General features: G+C 41.3%; 3 protein-coding genes across 4 annotated transcripts in view; 2 read left to right on the forward strand and 1 right to left on the reverse strand.

Annotated features, from left to right (window-relative positions):
* LOC128768430 (matrilin-2-like) overlaps positions 1 to 4220 on the forward strand; it is an 11632-nt gene extending 7412 nt beyond the window's left edge. The window contains exons 8-14 of the mRNA XM_053881313.1: positions 211 to 333; positions 807 to 929; positions 1592 to 1714; positions 1777 to 2187; positions 2246 to 2398; positions 3139 to 3228; positions 4165 to 4220. Of these exons, the coding sequence (XP_053737288.1) occupies positions 211 to 333; positions 807 to 929; positions 1592 to 1714; positions 1777 to 2187; positions 2246 to 2398; positions 3139 to 3228; positions 4165 to 4220 (1079 nt within the window). The remainder of the gene's footprint in view (positions 1 to 210; positions 334 to 806; positions 930 to 1591; positions 1715 to 1776; positions 2188 to 2245; positions 2399 to 3138; positions 3229 to 4164) is intronic.
* A 2025-nt stretch (positions 4221 to 6245) lies between these two features.
* Positions 6246 to 13616, forward strand: LOC128768460 (cytochrome c1-like). Of its 2 annotated transcripts, none has more exons than XM_053881357.1 (4): positions 6246 to 6502; positions 9877 to 10761; positions 12698 to 12752; positions 12848 to 13616. In XM_053881357.1, the coding sequence occupies exons 1-3, from the start codon at positions 6415 to 6417 to the stop codon at positions 12745 to 12747; spliced, it is 1023 nt and encodes a 340-aa protein (XP_053737332.1). In that variant the 5' UTR covers positions 6246 to 6414; the 3' UTR covers positions 12748 to 12752; positions 12848 to 13616. The 2 variants fall into 2 exon arrangements, with proteins under 2 accessions (XP_053737332.1, XP_053737333.1); XM_053881358.1 differs by having other exon boundaries at positions 12701 to 12752.
* Positions 7338 to 17599, reverse strand: LOC128768461 (2-iminobutanoate/2-iminopropanoate deaminase-like). The gene is made up of 6 exons (XM_053881359.1): positions 17450 to 17599; positions 16900 to 17005; positions 16671 to 16725; positions 16533 to 16601; positions 15917 to 15972; positions 7338 to 15840 (listed from the first exon to the last, which is right to left on the reverse strand). Exons 1-6 carry the CDS (start codon positions 17512 to 17514, stop codon positions 15781 to 15783), a joined length of 411 nt encoding a protein of 136 aa, XP_053737334.1. The 5' UTR covers positions 17515 to 17599; the 3' UTR covers positions 7338 to 15780.
* Positions 17600 to 17797: the final 198 nt, after the last annotated feature.

A 17797-nucleotide genomic window follows, 5' to 3' on the forward strand; every position in this document is an offset into this window, starting at 1 on the left:
GCACCATAACATTTTCCCAAATGTCATTGTCAACTAGAAAAGAGCAATTGAAGGGATTGAGTTGTAGACATGCAGTTTGTTTTCCTCCTCGCAATTCCAGATCCGTCCTCTCTTTCTTTCATTTGGGAGTACAACACTGTAATACACTTGTGTTGAATACATGTCCATCAGGAGTTATGTTTTTAAGGGAGTGCTGCCTGTGTGTTGCAGAGATTGATCACTGTGCTGATGGACGTCACGGGTGCGAGCAGGAGTTCACCAACACGGAGGACTCGTGCGTGTGTCACTGCAGAAAAGGATACACACTCCGACCTGATGGGAAGACGTGCAAAAGTGAGACTAACTGAGATCAACACACTCATGAATTTAGTTTGACAATAGTAGGACACGACAGGAGAGACCTGTCAGCCAGATTATCATAGTTTGGGATTTTTCATTAGTTTTCTTTTTTATTTAGTTTTGAATTTCCGTCTTTCAAATTGAGTTAGTTTTAATTAGTTTTTAGAGGGCTTGGTTGGTTTTTCAGTTTCAGTTCAATTTTTATTAGTTTTAATGTTAATTTTAATGACTTGTTTTTTTCCTGTCAGTAAGGTGCATTGGAACAAGATCATGTAGGAAGGTTTGGGAACAAAGTTAAGCAATCACATCCATGACTGGATGGCAAATGAAAAAAAAAAAAACAAACAAAAAGAGGACACTGCGATTTAAAATTTCAGTGCAGTATCATGGAATTCCGCTTCCGAAGCATCACTAAACACAAAACAGGAACCCATTGGCCCGTTCAGTTTCACCTGTCCCTGTTGCAGAGGTGGACCACTGCGAGAGTGGGAACCACGGCTGCGAGCAGGAGTTCACGAGCACAGATGATGCGTGTGTGTGCCGATGCAGAAAAGGATTCACCCTTCGCCCAGATGGGAAGACATGCCAGAGTGAGTCACTGTCAATGAGGCGAGAGTTCGCCTTTCACTTTTGAACCAATCCGGTGTCACTATCCGGAACCTGGGACTCACCGATACTGATTTTAGGTACTTTCTCTGTATTCGTGTAGTAATATCTCTAATAGTTAGATCTCAGTCTTCTAACATTAACATACGTATTCAGTATATAAACATCTGAACAATATATCACTACAACATCCAACAACTGTATTGCTTCATCACAGATTTGCAGTTTTTGTCAACACAAGCGGTCGGTACCAATAGAAGTACACCTTCCATAGTTTTGATAAATTTGGAGAAATTAAACTTTTGTTTACATAATAATAGTAATAATAATAATGATATTATGTCTTCAGTCTGGACTTCAGCTTATTGGTAATAGAAATGTAAGTAATGGAATGATAATATTCTGAAACTATTCACGTTTGTTGATCGAAACAAATGCCCCAAAATCGATACACTTGATAATGGTCCCATTTCAGTGAAATCGATCCATAACTTTTTGAGCAATGTTGCACACTAACATCATAAACACAGAGGTAGACAGCAAATACAACTATCAGTGTTTCCTACCCTCTACAACAGTGTTGTGTTTCTCTGGTGCAACACAAATTGACTTCCACAGTAATCTTCTCCATTTCACTCACACACAGGTCTGGATGTGTGCCAGCAGGTGGAGCACGGCTGTGAGCACCAGTGTGTCAGTGCAGCTGAGTCCTACATCTGCCGATGCTTTGAAGGCTCTGTGCTGGCGGAGGATGGGAAGAGTTGCAGAAGTATGACTGAAGCAGCTCAATGTCTTTGGTAGTTGTTAAATCATGTGTTTTGGTTCTCCCAGGACCAGAGTGTGGCGATGGAGTCATGGACCTTGTTTTTGTCATTGACGGCTCCAAAAGTCTTGGTCCCAAGAACTTTGAGCTTGTGAAGGAGTTTGTGAACGGCATCGTTGACACGCTGGACATCTCAAAGGCTGGGACTCACGTTGGACTCATTCAGTATTCCACCAAGGTCCGAACAGAGTTCACCCTGGGCCGGTACACCACGGCTCGGGACATAAAGCGAGCTGTGGATGGGATGCAGTACATGGGCCGAGGGTCCATGACTGGCTCGGCTTTGCGTCACATGTTTGAGACGAGCTTTTCATCGAAGGAAGGCGGCAGGTCAAACGTCCCACACGTCAGCGTCGTTTTCACAGACGGGAGGTCTCAAGATGATGTGTCCGAGTGGGCGACTCGAGCGAAGAAGTCAGGTGCGAGTCTCATGACTTGGAGTCTGGATGAGATGTAATTCTGCTGGCCCTGTTTCAGGAATCACCATCTATGCCCTGGGTGTCGGCAAAGCCATCGAGCTGGAGCTGAGAGAGATCGCGTCCGAGCCTGACGAGAAGCACCTGCACTACGCCGAGGACTTCGACAAAATGAAAGACATTACAAAGAGGCTCAAGTCCCTGATGTGCACAGGTATGATGTGATGTGAGCCAGAGAGACCTTCACTGCAGTTTGGACAAGGAATGAAGCCAGACTAGCTCCTGAAGTGTTTGTGCTCCCCTTAGTGGCCCAATGCTCCCGGGCCTTCATTTGAACTTGAGGTTTTACTATAAAGAGACACAGGCGTTGGTTGGTTTGAGAAGATCAGGACAAAAATAACCAAGCACACTATCAACTAACTATCAGCGCAGATGAAACACTCGACGGCAGGAATGAGAAAAAGCGAGATTAGATTTTTCAGGAAGATTTGGTGTTTGTTTGCTGAATGAACTGATGCAACAGTGCCATCTATTGGCAGCAGAGTGGAGCTCAGCCGACGCGTCAACAAACGCAAGTCCACTGTTACACATACTCCAGTAAACAAAAACAAACAAACAAACAAAAAAGACATACTCCAGTAAACAATTTCATTGTTACAATAAATGCTGTTCTTAGTTAACAGTTAGTTATTTAACAATTAGCCCTGAATATTTGAGGTCGTAAATGTAAATAACGTGGTTATTAAATATATGAAATAATGAGTTTAGTTGTTTGATTTGAGGAGTTGCTATAAGAATTACATTAAGTCAGAAGAAAAATGTCAAAGAAATAATCAGAAAAAATGAGGGAAGAAGTATGAGATGAGATAGTGCTATGTTCTTTTTTCTTCACGGGTAACTCTATCAAAGTCTGCGAGTGTGTTTTAACTGGTGATCAACTTTTTTTTTTCACAGACAAACCGACTAAAGACATGTGTGAGTGTGACAACATCATCACATTTCAGAGTCAAGTCACAGCACAGCTGAAGACTCTGGCACTAAGTCATATCCTTGTTTGAAGCATCTGCCAACCACGTTATCCACAGTCAAGACAAGACAAGACAAGTCATCTTTAGTTTTATAATGCGTGTCCTCTCAGATATAGTTCATCACAGTAAGCCATCTTATAGTTAAGGTGACTAGTTGACTTTCCTGTCGAGCAAGGAGTCAAAGTCACGATCACGTAAAAGGCCAACATTCCACATGAACAAAACAACAGTAGTTTATTTTATTGAGAGAGTTTGACCCATGTTCTGGGGAGACCGAGCTGAGCCTTCCTTGTTTGCACTGGTGGAAGCCAGATCAAAGTCAGAGACTCCCTTTGACAACTCAGGTGCAGCTAGGGAGGAGGTGGGTTGTCAGTTCCTCACAGGCTGAATAGTGAGTGACTTGTGATTATTAACTTGTTTAGATCATGACATGTGAATCAGAGCGCCACCTAGAGGATGTCGAGATCAAGCAGGGATTGATAATGATTTGCAATATTACTGATGTGTTAATATTTATTGTTTTTCTGGCGCACAATCCCACAAGAAGTGGCACTGACAATTCAGAGGCTAGTGCTCATCACCGTCTACTTAGGTAACTCAAAGTTTCCTTTAAAATATATTTAAGGCATTTAATTCAGTGGATCAGTTAATGACCAAGATGACAGGTAAATTCATGCAAAGTCATCTTACAATAAGCAAAATAAATAAATTATATTATTTATTGATTGTAAAATGAGTCACAGTCAAAGCAAGGAGCTGCTGTCTTAAAAAATGTTATTTTGTGAGTGATATTGAGAAATTATGTGATGTCCAAGAATTTCGTGCTCTGACCGTGTTTCAGTCTTTTAGGACGACAGCATCTGTGATAAACAGGGAAGTATTAAGAGTTAATTCATGTCTGCTCAAAATGATTTTTGTGTGTTTGCACTTCCTTTTTCCTTAACAATTTCACTTGAATCCATGACCTCAAAACTGCAGACGCTGGAGAACCAACTCATTCAGAAGTGACCAGTTCCAGATCAAGATCAACATCCCATAATTGGTTTCTACTGAAGCTATTATTTGTATACAACGTGTGTATTTTGTAACCAGGAATATTCTTTATAATGTATTAAAAAGGTGATATCTTTGTACAGTAAATACCAAATAAAAGATTTTTGTTGTTTTAACAAAAAAAACAAGTTGAGTTTGTGCTTTTTGGATTCATCCTCTCATCAACTCTGCCAGCTGGTGAATGGAAACCGCAAAGGATGCAGTGGTTATGTCTAAGAAACTGACCTGGAGCAACAACAATTTAACGTTTATTCATCCTAAATCTGATGCAAGAGCATCACCACACAATAAACATAAAGTATAATAATGGTACTGCGTCTATGTATAAGGTGTGATCATGAAATGCTCCAGAAGTTCTGCAAAGGAGGTTTTTCTACTCCCCGCAGCAACTTTCTCACACAGATCAGTCATCACTGTTGTCTTGAGATAACTGTTATCTCGGGATCAAAAACATAAAGTCATGTATATGCATGTCACATCCAATAAATAATGAACACATGCATGTCACTTCCAGGGCTCCGTAGTAACATCCAAGCTCTTAACATTTTCATTTTTATTGTTGCCATTAGGTACTTTAGAGTGGGACTCAATAAAAGTTAGCCATTAATGAGATTATTTATGATTAGTCATATATAATATTTGACACCAGAATGAATTTCACTTGAATCTGTACATATAAGCATCAGGGTGGAAGCTCCAGAGATGCGCAAACTCTGTTGCATCAAGCGGTCAGAACATTTTTCTGCTTCTCTAAACATAGATTTTCTGTCTCTCTGTATCAATCTGGTCTTCAACATCATGGATGTTTCAGTTATGACATCACAATGTGTTATGTGGCACACCTGGAATTGGATCCTGTGAACCAGACTTAAGATGTGATGAATCCATATTATCTGCATCAATTGGTCATGTTTGTCTGTATAAATAAATGAATCTTTATTTTATTCTTCTCAAAAACAACACATTTTATTTGTACAACTATATACGGTATAAGATGGCTTTAGTCTTGTTACACAGCATACAGTTCAGTCAATATGTCTTCTTTCTTTCACAGAGATTTGAGAAGGAGCAGAGTGAAGAAGAGCTCTAATCATTTCTGCACCTTATTCCCACTACTTTTCCCAACAGTGTGTGTGTAGCTGTGTGAATGCATGTGTCTGCGTGATGGTCTTTATCTTAGCTTGTGTGTCACAGTCTGGCATTTGTTTATTCCTGTCAATCAGTTTAGTGTTACAGTCAGATGTGTGTGTGTATGGTTGTGTTGTCTGTAATTAATACAAACTAACCAGTTAAAAGTCTCTTTCCTAATGATCATTTGTACATTATATAAATATTTTATTTATAGGTGTCTTTTCAGGGTCTCAAAGACACAGTGTGTTGAAGAAAAACTGTGGAATACTAGGAGTGACAAGAAATAAATATGGAAATGTCAATGGAAATAAAAGGGGAAATACATGAAGTGGAAATATAAATGGAAGAATAAACAGGAATAAACTTGGAAATAGAAATCACAATATGCTTAATTGGAAATAAATATAACCTGTTTTATTTCAGTTTATTTTTTAGGTGAAAATGATGTACTTGAAGTTTTTACAATTTTAAACCAGAGAGATTTTAAATCTCTTCATGGCTTTGGGCCTGGGTGGTTCATGACTGCCCACCTGGTCTGTGTGGTTACTGGTCCCAAGTCCACTGCAATCCTAAATTATATTTAAAAAAATAAAATTGGGAGGCAAATGGGGACTGAGAAACTATATTTGTCAGATAGAATGAGCAGTATTTGGTCCAACTTTATACATGTTTCATATTTGAGTTCTAAATTATTTATTAAAAAAAAAAAAAAAAAAAAGACGTCGCCACCAGGTGGTGGATCAAGTTTAAAGGAGGAACTCTCCATTGGGGGAGGACACACACTTCGCACACACACACACCTTTGCCTCCTCCTCTTCCTGTGTGGGGAGTGCAGCAGACAGCCAGGCAACACCAACAGCTCACATCAGAGTGGTGTGTGTGGAGAGGGGGCAGCGGGCCATGCACCACAGAAGATGACCAGTGACCCCTGGACGGTTTAACTTCTCTCCCCACTGTTGGAAGTCTCAAAGACTACAGGCACTTTCAGAGCTTCTCCTTCATCTGAAGAGCAGTAGAGATGGGGTGCTCCTCGTCCAGCGCTCAGACGGTCGACCAAGAGAAGAGACCCGGTACAAAACCGGAGGAGACCAATGGAGACACTCTGAGTAAGTTTCAAACGTCTGTGATCACAGCGGTGCCCACTCAGCTTTATTTTCAGCCTAAATCATTCATACAGCCACAGAGAGGAGGGAGTGTGTCGCTGGCCAGAGCGGGACACCGTGGGCCTGTTTCACAGCACATCTGGTGCCACTTCTTAATTGGTTCTTTTCATGCTATTTTTATCTGGTCTGTCCTTCACATTCACATGGCTCTTTGGTCAAAGAAGAGAGGACCTCAGGGAGTTCTTTGACTGTTCACTTTCAGGGATGACAAAAATGTTTTACTGGTAGAGCATGGCAAAAGTTGTGGCCAAACCTGTTTGCTGACACTGAAATGGTGCCTCATGCTGAACCATTCTGCCACATACATGGAAGGAAACACTGGCTGGATAAAAAGGCAAGAGCAGAAGGTGACTGCATAGTAAAGCTCAGCTCATTTCTGTGTCCAAACCATTCCATGTATATACAGCAGTATAGGTCTGGGAGTCCAAGCCTCAACACGGAAGACCAAGTGGTGAAACACAGGACAACACCGTCCATTTAGGGTTCGACCTTTCCTATCACACTCACTTACTCTTTCCGCGGCAGCGTGTACAGTATGAGCTCTGTGAGGTGCCACATGTACATGCGTGACTGACGGCTCCTCCATGCAGAGTCTTGTAAAAGTTTGGCCCCGAGCCCTGAAATTGTGTGAGACTGGAGCATTAAGACGGCAGATATTCAAGTCAAGGAGAGTTTATATCTAGATTTTAGAAATCATATTTATACTTTTTTCACCATAGTTTCCTTTTTTTCTTTCTGCAGTCTTGATTCTGACAAGACAAAGCAAATATTCCCTGAATGAACTGCAATCAAAGTGCTTGAAATACAAAAATATTTTACTATAGTGAAAAGTGAAATACAACAGTTATACACAAAAAGGTAGTCATGAGTTTTTGGAACAAATACAAACAATACCATGAGGAAAAGTTCAGGTGATCATTTCGACTGCTCACCACTGAATGAATCACCTTTAATGTGACTCTGGGGACATAACCTGCTCACGCGACAACATGCTTTAAGGAAGCGAGTTCAGCAACTCAGGACTGCAACTTTTCTTTTGAGGAGAAAATTCTTGACTCCAGGAAGTTTCTTTAGTCACTGGATTGTGTGGTGTCGACTTCTACTGTCATGGCCCAGGTGGAGGTCACCGCTCGCTGCATCTCAAATGTGGAAATTAAAATGAAGCTATCTTTTTGGATAGAAACAGTCTGATGATCGGGATGCTAAAAGACAATAAGAAGTTGAAGACGTCACTAACAATAATAGAGACACTTTTTCTGTTCCCCAACTTCATAAAGAGCCCACACCCCATCCAAGTTTATCAATATGAAATCAAAAATCCTTTAATAAAAAGGACGAAGCACAAACTTGGTGTTGTTGACCATTTTTATTTCCTATTGCCTCAGTGGGCTTCCATATACGCAGCCGGGTATAAGCCCATGCTAGTCAAAGCAGCTGTACGGTCACCTGCTGATGCGTCCTCTTACATCATGTCCACAATAGATCCAGCCATTGTTCTCCACAGTCACAAACCAGTTGTGTGCCTTCCAAGTCACAACTGGTCCCATCCCCTGTCTGGGCCCCTTCCCAGCCCCGGAGCGTCTGTCCAGTTGTGCCACTGTTATGACTGCCATCTGTGTCATCTTTGGCTGCTAAATCACGCTGACACACTGGTCCCCACCACTATAGTGGCCCTCTACACACAGGAGCACGCACAACTTCAATAATGTCTGTGCAAGAAACAACTTGCCCTTCTCAGCTCCATCCTCCCATAAACACCTCTGTGCTGCATCTAGAACTTTTCTCATGCTCCTGTCAGGCTGTCACATTCCATCACATCAGTCAGTCCTCTCACTTTCTATCACAACTGACAGACCAGTGAAATTAAAGCATGTTTTCACTGAGCAGGTGCGTCAGGACGCGCATCGACAATGTCTGGCTACGATCAAGAGACGACAAGAGAAAAGCAGAGAGTGATGCAAACAGAAAGACACGTATTCGATGGAGCAGCAGTTGTGTCACTTCTGTCATTTGAGCCACTTCTGTTGTTTACCTGTAACAGTTTCTTCCCTCTTGTTTACACACAGTCAGTTTTAGAGAAGGTCAGTAAGGGAAAGGTCCCTGGGAAAAGACAATGTCATGTGTATTTTATTTCCTCTCCAGGGTCCCGTGGCCCCACAAGCCTCCAGGCCGCAGATTCTTGGATAAAACCACTTTCAACTGAGGAAATTAAAGGATGTGTGTGTCTACATTGTTTAGCTATACATGTGGGGACCAATTATTGGGAACATGCTTTTTTGGGGGACCTTTTGCTATTTGTAGGGACATTTTGCCAGTCCCCATGAGGTTGGGCCTCAATTTGAGGATTAAAACTTCAAAATAAGTTTGGTTCGGAGTCCTAGTTAAGGTAAGCCATTTGTTTTGGTCCACTTCATGAGCTCTCTCAAACAAGTCACACATTGTGACGTTGAATGGACCAAAAGTGCTGAAGGGTTGTGAATCGATGCCTTTGTAAATATAAATCCTACATGTACTACTGTATATCTCCCTTCAGTCATCTTCACCAAGAACATGGCTAAGTTGGCTGGAAAGTCCCTCATGGAATTAGCACCTAGCAAACAGCACCTAGCATATACCATTCTTATTTCTCAAGCAAATTCTTGGTATAATAAAATTATAAATAATAAATAATATATTATAATAAACAAATGCTGCTATGATCTTGGTTACGGATATAGATGTTTTTACAACCCGTCGTATTAACAAATTCTGCACAAAGCCACAGTTTCTTTAACTGACATCCCAAAGAGCAGATGACATCACTCAAACCTTATCATAATTGATAGGGGAAAAAATGAAGTGAAATCATTTCCATTTTAAAGTGGGAGAACATTTAAAGTGGATACTAGTTAGCTTAGCTACTCCAGCACAGTGTTTACTTCCACCATTCTGGGGTGAAATTTACAACCCCAAATGTCTTACAGGCTGGTAAAAAAAAAAGACACTGGACTCACAATACAAATATCAATTGGAATTTCTTGCTGAGGAAATATATTTTGCAGGCCGTGTGTGTGTACTTAAAGAAATGGCTAACCCCCGGGTTTCATAGGAAATAAGTTCGGACTAGTAGTGTTCTTCCAGCATCCCTTTGTTAGCAACATGCAAGTTACGATAAACCTATGGATGATTGAGCGTCCTGACAAGACTGGTGATATATTAACTGTTGCCGCCCGCTATGGCTTTAGCTCGCTCTATGTTGCCATGTGAATGGTAACAGATTAACAGGTGTTTGCAGGAGGTCAATAATTCATCCTTCTTTGTTGTTTCTGTCTCCGAAGTGGCCCAAAATGGCATCATAGCAGAGGATGCAGAGACCATCAAGGAGCAGGTCCAGCTGCCTGCGCAGGGCCCTTCACCAGATGCCTCCCCAGCAGTCGAGGCTGAAGAGGAGGCTGGTGCTGTAGCTTCAGAGGCTCAGGAGCAACAACTCCTGACTAGTTCTGAACAACAAGTATCTGAAGAACTCACTCCTTCTGCAACTTCAGCCGGCCATGCAGAGGCAGAAACGAAGACTGTATCTCCCGATGTGGAGGTTTCCCCTGTGGAACCGTTTCAGGCAGAGGAACCTCCAGAGGTTGAAGCCCAGGAGACACCAGCTGAGGACCCTGCGGTGGATACTGTTGTCCCACTGATAAAAGGGTCTGCTGATGTTAATGAACCTGTGTCTGCCGTGTCAGCGGAGGCCTCTCCGATTGTGGGAGGAGTTGAGGAGGTTGTTGAGAGCGCAGAAACGGATGGCCTTGCACCCACAAGTGCACCTGCAGAATCTTCAGAAGCACAAGATGATCAAGTTTCAGCTGTATCCTCTGCACCTGAAGAAGCTAAGGAGCAAGTGATAGATGCACTGATTGCCGTGGCGACGATTCCAGAGATGCCTCCAGTATCTCCAGCCCCCGACCAGCCACAAGACAAGTCTCAGTCTTCTACTAAAGGAGAAGAAGCTCCTTCGGCACCTGTGGACGCAGCCTTATCCAAAGAAGCCTCAGAACCTGCAACCGAGTCCAATCAGGAGGAGGAGCTAGCAGCCTCCACAGTGATGGTGCCAGTCATGACAGAAGCAGCAGTACCAGATCCTGACACTCCTGCAAGTGAACTAAATGACTCTGAAGACTCCTCAGCGTCGGCTTCAGGGCTGGACTCAACTCCTGAGCTCTTATCTGAAGGTACAGAATAGAGTACAGAATGAACAGATGAAGGAGGGTTGAAGAGATGGTCTTGGTGATGGGATGGTTGGTGAGAAGAACATGGCATTGTGGTGGGGTTCTACCAAGTCTAATAGAAAGGTTCTCCACAGTTGTTTATATCTAAGGAGAAAAGTGAGTCCTGCTGTGTAGATAATGAATTGTTTTCTTGGGCATCAGGTGGTGGATTATTCAATAGAGAAGTGAGAGAAAGAATCTTGACACTGAGACATAAGGGATTTTACCAGGTGTGAAACAAAAACCCAGGCATCTCAAATGAAGTTCTAGTGAAGCTCATGCGTGTTTATATATTTAGCCTACTCAGGCTCAGGCTTTCTTTCCCTATCTGTGTGTTTTACAGAAACTCTTTGACAACAGACTGAGTGAACCGGGAGTCAGAGGTAGTTTTACGGCAGACTTCTAAAGTTCAGGCTTTTGTGACACTTCTGGGGCTCACACGCATGGAAAAGTAGTTTGGTCACATTTTTTGGACAGAAGCTGCTAATGGCTGCAGGCTGACATTCACACGTTTAGTTTGACGACTTGTTTCCTGATAAACCTGTCATGCGTACTCAGTATTTATGTCGTCAAGTCTTTGTCTAATCTCTGCGATGAAGCAGGAGATTCTTCATTTGACAAGTGAGTGCAACACAACTGATTCATCAGTGGAAACCAGCGACAACAAACAAGACTCTGATGGTCCGTCAATAGAAAGGCGGGTCAACATAGGGGTCATCTTCTGTGGTCACTCTGTGCAAACGCCATGAATACTTCAAATAAGGAGGCAACATCGACCACAAAGAGGCGAAGACACAATGTCTGGAACAAACAATTCTCTGCACAAGTTGAGCCGACGGGATCAACACATTATTGTGGCGCTCCGGTGCAGAACAGATGAGGCAGTGTGAGCAACACAAAGCGCACACACAGTGTAAAATGAAAGCTTGGCTTGAGTGTGTTGAGCAGAGCAGCGGCAAACCCAGTCACGCAACTCTCCTTCTCTGTCTGCTATTGTTAGCTGCAGTGTAATTATGCTCATGCTTTTATGGTCACAGTACAACACAAGTGAAGAAGTGCTCAGGTTAGAGTCAAGAATGAAGCTCTTCATGGGATGACCTTCCTCAAGCTATATTTCCTGGGTTCTCCTCTTTATTAGCGCTTGTTCTCAGACTGACATATATATTGTGATTTTTTTTTTTTTTCAATTCAGATTACGGAACATTGCACTACCATAAATAAACTGCTTGTTCTGATGTGTATTAGCAGCATATTAACAATTACAAATCATCATAAAATACTGATATTCTTTTCCCTGGAATGGGCACTGAAAATTAGCTAAAAAAACACTGAAATGACTGATTAATTTCAGAAAAGTATTTAGTTTATTCATGGTTAACATGTATTCCTCAGTCAAATGTGTAGCCGGAAATTTCTCAGAATGAATATTGTTTAATATTTCTGGGTCAACAGATGGCGAGCCAAGTTTTAATTTTCATTTTCAAATGCGAATTACACAAGAACTAAATTTATACTAAAGATTGTCATTAATGACAATGTCATCTCATTAATCTGCACTAGGAATAGAATCACAATACGTGTTGAAATGCGAGATGTTCCGATGCCAGTCGACTCTGATGAGAACATGGCGTACTTCAGCTGGCCTCCTCACACACCATGAATTCTATACACGCTCAGGAAGACACGTTGCATAACTTTTATGAGACTTAGTCGCCCAGGGCTGCTCTGTGAAACTACCAGGACAATTACCAACCACTGCAGCACACGTGTATATGTGTGGCGTGGCTGAATCGTTACTGGCAGAACCAGACGTGTCCTGGGGGAAGTGTCGCTCAGTTCTGTTGATAAACTGCAAGTTGGATCTTATTGCTAAATGACCTGTGGGTTTTCTGTCTGTCAGCAGTGTCGTCAACACAAGCCGTGTTGGACAAAGTTAAAAAGGAAGAGTGAACTAGGTAAGTACAGCTTCAAAAGGACCAAACTCCTGTTTTATGGAAATGAACGTGAAGACTGTTTTTTGAACTAATAAATCTTTTTTTTTCTCCAACAGAGATGCCACACCGACTACTGTGAAGCCAACTGCGGGACATATAAACAACGACCAACACCAGAAACATGTAGAAGGGTGTAAAACATTAAAAACACACTGTCCTAACTTTCACATGGATGCTATCTCTACATGAAATGACTGTTTTCTTAATTCCTCTGACATCCTCATGCCTGGAGCCCCTTCTTCATGTCTGTTTTTGGTATGTTATAATGGGAAGTGTTACTTTCCTCTGGGGCTATTTACACAGAACATTTTGAACCAAGTGATGACAGTAATGTTTATGGTGTCATGTGATTTATACTCTGTTTTTCAATGCTAATGCTACATATAGTTTAAGGGGCGTGGTATGGTATTAATACAGCGGCTGCATGAGTGAAAAGAAAGTCAAGTGTTCCATTAGTTAAAAATATGTATGGGTTCCTATGTGCCCGACAGCAAATTATTATTTCTTTGTTCCCCCATGATTTAATCCTGCTCCCAGTAAAGCACACATAATTTCTCTGTAAGGATGACTAGTCATATAAATTGAAAGTCAAGTCTGGTTTATGAACTTCTTAAGAGATCAAACTGTAATGTTTGTCACTTGGTGTCACAGAAGTGGCTTTAACTCATGTTACCATAGGAAGGAGCAGAAATGATTAACCAGTAGCGTTTCATCTGTTAGTAGAGACAATAGGAAAACCTAGATACAATTGTTTTTCTTCACTCTTTGATAGCATTTTTTTCTAATCCAGTGTACAGAATAAAGATGTACTCACTAACATGGCTGGTGTCTTCCTGGGTTTTCTCTCATGTGTTTAAACATCAACAAATAACTGAAGCTAAATATGAGGTCTTCAAAGACTGATGTTAAAACTATTCATTTGAGACACATTTCATGGTTGTTAAATTGCACAGGGAAATGCAACAATTGTTCTTGAACTTTCCATCGATATCTTCAGCTGTGTGTACATTCTCCCAACATTTGCAACACAATGTGGACTGGCCTCGAGAAAATTACAACTAGAAAATGATCCATCTGATGTGTTCTTTGCAGAGAGAATCTACATTCGTATTTTGTGCACACAAGCAACAGACTGTCATGAAATGAGGACATCATCACAGTATTGAAGTCACCAATCAGTACACGCTAAAGCTATTTTGTTAGCTGTGGTTTTACGATCTACATTTCTGTAGGGGTAAAAATGAGACCTGTCAATGGATGAAACATTTTAATCTCAATTAATGACTGGACGCATTGTGTATCTGTTCTAACTGTACCTTAAAAGGGCGATTTCATCCACACAAGAGTGGCCACTATTGCTTCGATATGTAATGCTTTTATCATGTCTTTCCAGTGCCACTGAGGTTTTTTTAAAGCATGTTGTTCACAGTATCTGTCTTGTTGGGCTGTTGTAGTAAACAAATGTTTGCATGAGGAAAGAATTATCAGCCACTCTTTAGTGTGATGGAATGAGATATACAATATTAATCAAATGACAGCGGTAGCAGAAATGTAGGATGCTCAAACAGCTACCAAGCTAAACTACATGTAGTTTTACAAGCCACAGCACAGGTTATGTGTGTATAATTATCAGCGCACATCACTCACAAAATCTTGTACACTTGCACCCCACGTATAAAAAAGCCATTCCAAAAGCTGTTATTCTTCAATGAATTTACTTCACTTTAAACAAAGTGACTTTGTGAGGATTCTTAGACGGTAAAACATGCTTATTCGATGAGCTGGTTACTCAAATAGAATATATATTTTTCCTTTTTATGAATGGTCTAATTTACAGTTTTGAAAAGACAAACACTGAAACCAACATTGGACTGTCAAGTGCATTTTATTTTTAAAATGTTTTTATGTGTGATAATTTAAGGAGCCTTAATATGTGTTTACGTCTTTTCAGACTTATCTAGTTAACAAAATGATAATGTATACTGAGAAGTGAAAGAACCATGTCCATCCATTCCCCAGTAATTTATTTAAAAAATGACAAATATGACGGCTACAAAACGCTCTGTTTCGCTGGTTCCTAAAGCCCTACAGAGCAGATTGTGCAAATAGAAATGGCGTGCGTCATAAAAGCTTGATCGTGCCACCTACATTATGGAAGTGATGAGACAACACACTGGATAAATGATGTCACCGAGGGAGCGCAAGGAGAGACTTTTTAGCTATGGCTGACTATTGCACTGAAAGCTGTGTCTGTGGCTGTGAGGGAGGCGAACTTCTGAGTGAGGCAGCCATAAAAAAAAACAAAAAAACTTTAGCTAGATCTAACTTGAAAGCATTGGCAGTTATATTTCAATGTGAAGCTGCTTTTGTCTAAAAAGTGAAATTTTATCACTGAAGAAAACACGTCGCACAATAGAGCCCTTAACTGTCATCACACAACAATGTTAGTGTTTTCAAACTACAATATATTTGTATTTACTGAACTAAGGATTTCCCATCACAAGGTAATGCATAGCCATGTTTAACTGCTTCTTTTATCACTTTATGATGTTGAGTTAAATTGTCATGAGTGACATTTCAATACCAAAATAAACTCCATACATTTAAACACAACATTAAAAAAAAACTTCAATGCTGAAGCACAGATTATTAGCAGCATTATCAATCACAAAAACCACTGTTTAGGCAAATTAAAGAGCATTTATTATTCAGCGATTGCATCAACATAATCTGCCTCGATGAGACAGTTGCTCTGGTGACAGTAATTCAATCCAGAAAACCGGCTTAGGTACTCCTCATATCCAGTCAGTGAAATCTGAGTAGAGTGAATTTGAAATGCAGTGTTGTCCCCTAAAATGTTTCATGAATATTAATGAGGAGAAAGTGCCTGTAGCCTTCAGGGTGACCCAGTAAAGGTGCATCAACAGCGTGGGCTTGCCTATTCTTCGATGACGTTCTCATTGGTCTGCAAGACGATGTTCTCTGGTTGTTATGGAGAATCAGTCAGGAGACCCAACACAGCAACCGCTTCGATTTCAACCAGTCCGCCCTGAAACAGTTGGTGAACAATGGATGACCATTTGGGTGTTATAATGAATCATAGATGTAACAACAGAAAGACTCACTCTGGGAAGAGCAGCCACCTGATAGGCCGCTCTTGCAGGGAAGTTACTGCTGAAAACTGAATCAAGGAAACAGCAAAGTTAAAGCTCACAGAGTAGTGTTACAAAAAAGACGAAAATTGCTTTTAACATTGACAGTAAACACTCTTTTTGCCTCCTTTTCTCACTCCTGGGTGAGAGGGGGCTTCTCTATATTGATGAGCTTTCCACATTGTAGTACAAAATACCCAGTAAAAACTAAATAAATGATTATTCATTTTGCCTTTTCACCCCCTGCATTCATCAGAGATCATCCACAGACCAAAATCCACAGGTGGAACTTGAACTGAATGTAGATTATACTAATAAAAATCAACACAAGTGCTTCACTTAACTGACTTAGAGCTGAGTCAGGATTGCTAAATGCTCAATATGATCGCGCAGGACTGGTAGATGCCAGTGAGTATTCACTGAACTATACACATAGAAATGCATTTGTTCGCTGCTCTCCGAGACGCAAGTCCATTACAGTTTATCAGAGTAATGCTGACATCTAGTGGCAAAAGAATTAAAAGGCGGATTCGATCAGTTTCTCTTGCGCCACAGACAGAAGAGAACTAATACGGGAGAGGTCACTTACACTGCTTGTAAATGTCATTGACGTTGTTGAAGTCATTCATGTCGGCCAGGAGCACCGTTGTTTTCACAACTGAGCGACAGAACACATTATGAGTGTCAGAATGATGCCATGCCTGAGAGAGAAGACGATGACGATTACCGTTCTCATAGCTGCAGTCTGCTGCCTTCAGTATCTCTCCCATGTTCACGAGAGCCTGAGAAGAAAGAAGGGATTGTCCAAGCAAAACACAGAGAGACCGTGGCAGATGTGACACGTCGATCAATGCACGATGGAAGGTGAGTTAGTTTGCATCATTTGTGACAAATAAATATGTCTCTATCAGACAAATACAGTTAGAGAAATGAATAACATGACTGTTGGAGGTCACCTGTCTGGTTTGAGCCTGGACACCTCCATCCACTAACTGACCATTGCTCGGGTCCATTCCCAGCTGTCCTGAGATGTACATGGTCCTGTCCACCACCACTGCCTGGCTGTACAGTACACACAACACAAGGAAGGAAAGGAAGGAAGGAAGACACCCACTAGTGTCAAAACATGGCACTTGGATCTAACATTATGCTTTAATTCTTGAATTGCCCTGCTCTAACCCTTTATTACAGTCTCACAACAATGTATACAGCAGGAGATGAACTTTATTTTTTATTTATTATTCAGAAATCTAAATTACGTTCACTGATCGGTCCGTTGTGGCTCCACTCTGTAAATAAACCGAGTTGCACTTTGAACACTCGAAGCACTTCGATGACAATTCTAAACTCTGCTTAAGAGCAGTGTTCACAGTTTGGATGTCAATTATTTGCAACACATTTGTGCACCTATCACCGTCAGTTCGTCTTTATGACGTAACATCCAGTGGACCAGCTAACACACCACATACATAGTTCTTTGGAAGCAGAACAGCTCATTGTTCTTACCTGTATGGACCGATGGCAGCAGGGGCTTTTGCAGTGTTTACAATCCTCCTGATTAGCGCGGCCATCCCGGCGTTTACACAAAGTGATTTAGTGAGAGACAAACAACTTGTTCAACAGTCCAGCAAGCGAGAGCGACAGTGCCCGAATGACGACTACGTCATCACTGCTGTACCGTAAAACTATTAATGCAAGATGCTTTTCAGTAAAATCCCACTATCCAGCGAACATAGAAAGGGATAATCCCCAACGAAACACCACAGCATTAATGAAAGAAAATCGTAATGGATGCATACCTTCGTAAATTCATTTATCTTCTGTGGTTAAGTTTCCGTTGCGCGCATATACTGC

Source organism: Synchiropus splendidus, chromosome 12 (assembly GCF_027744825.2).
Source record: "Synchiropus splendidus isolate RoL2022-P1 chromosome 12, RoL_Sspl_1.0, whole genome shotgun sequence".
NCBI classification, from domain to species: domain Eukaryota; kingdom Metazoa; phylum Chordata; class Actinopteri; order Syngnathiformes; family Callionymidae; genus Synchiropus; species Synchiropus splendidus.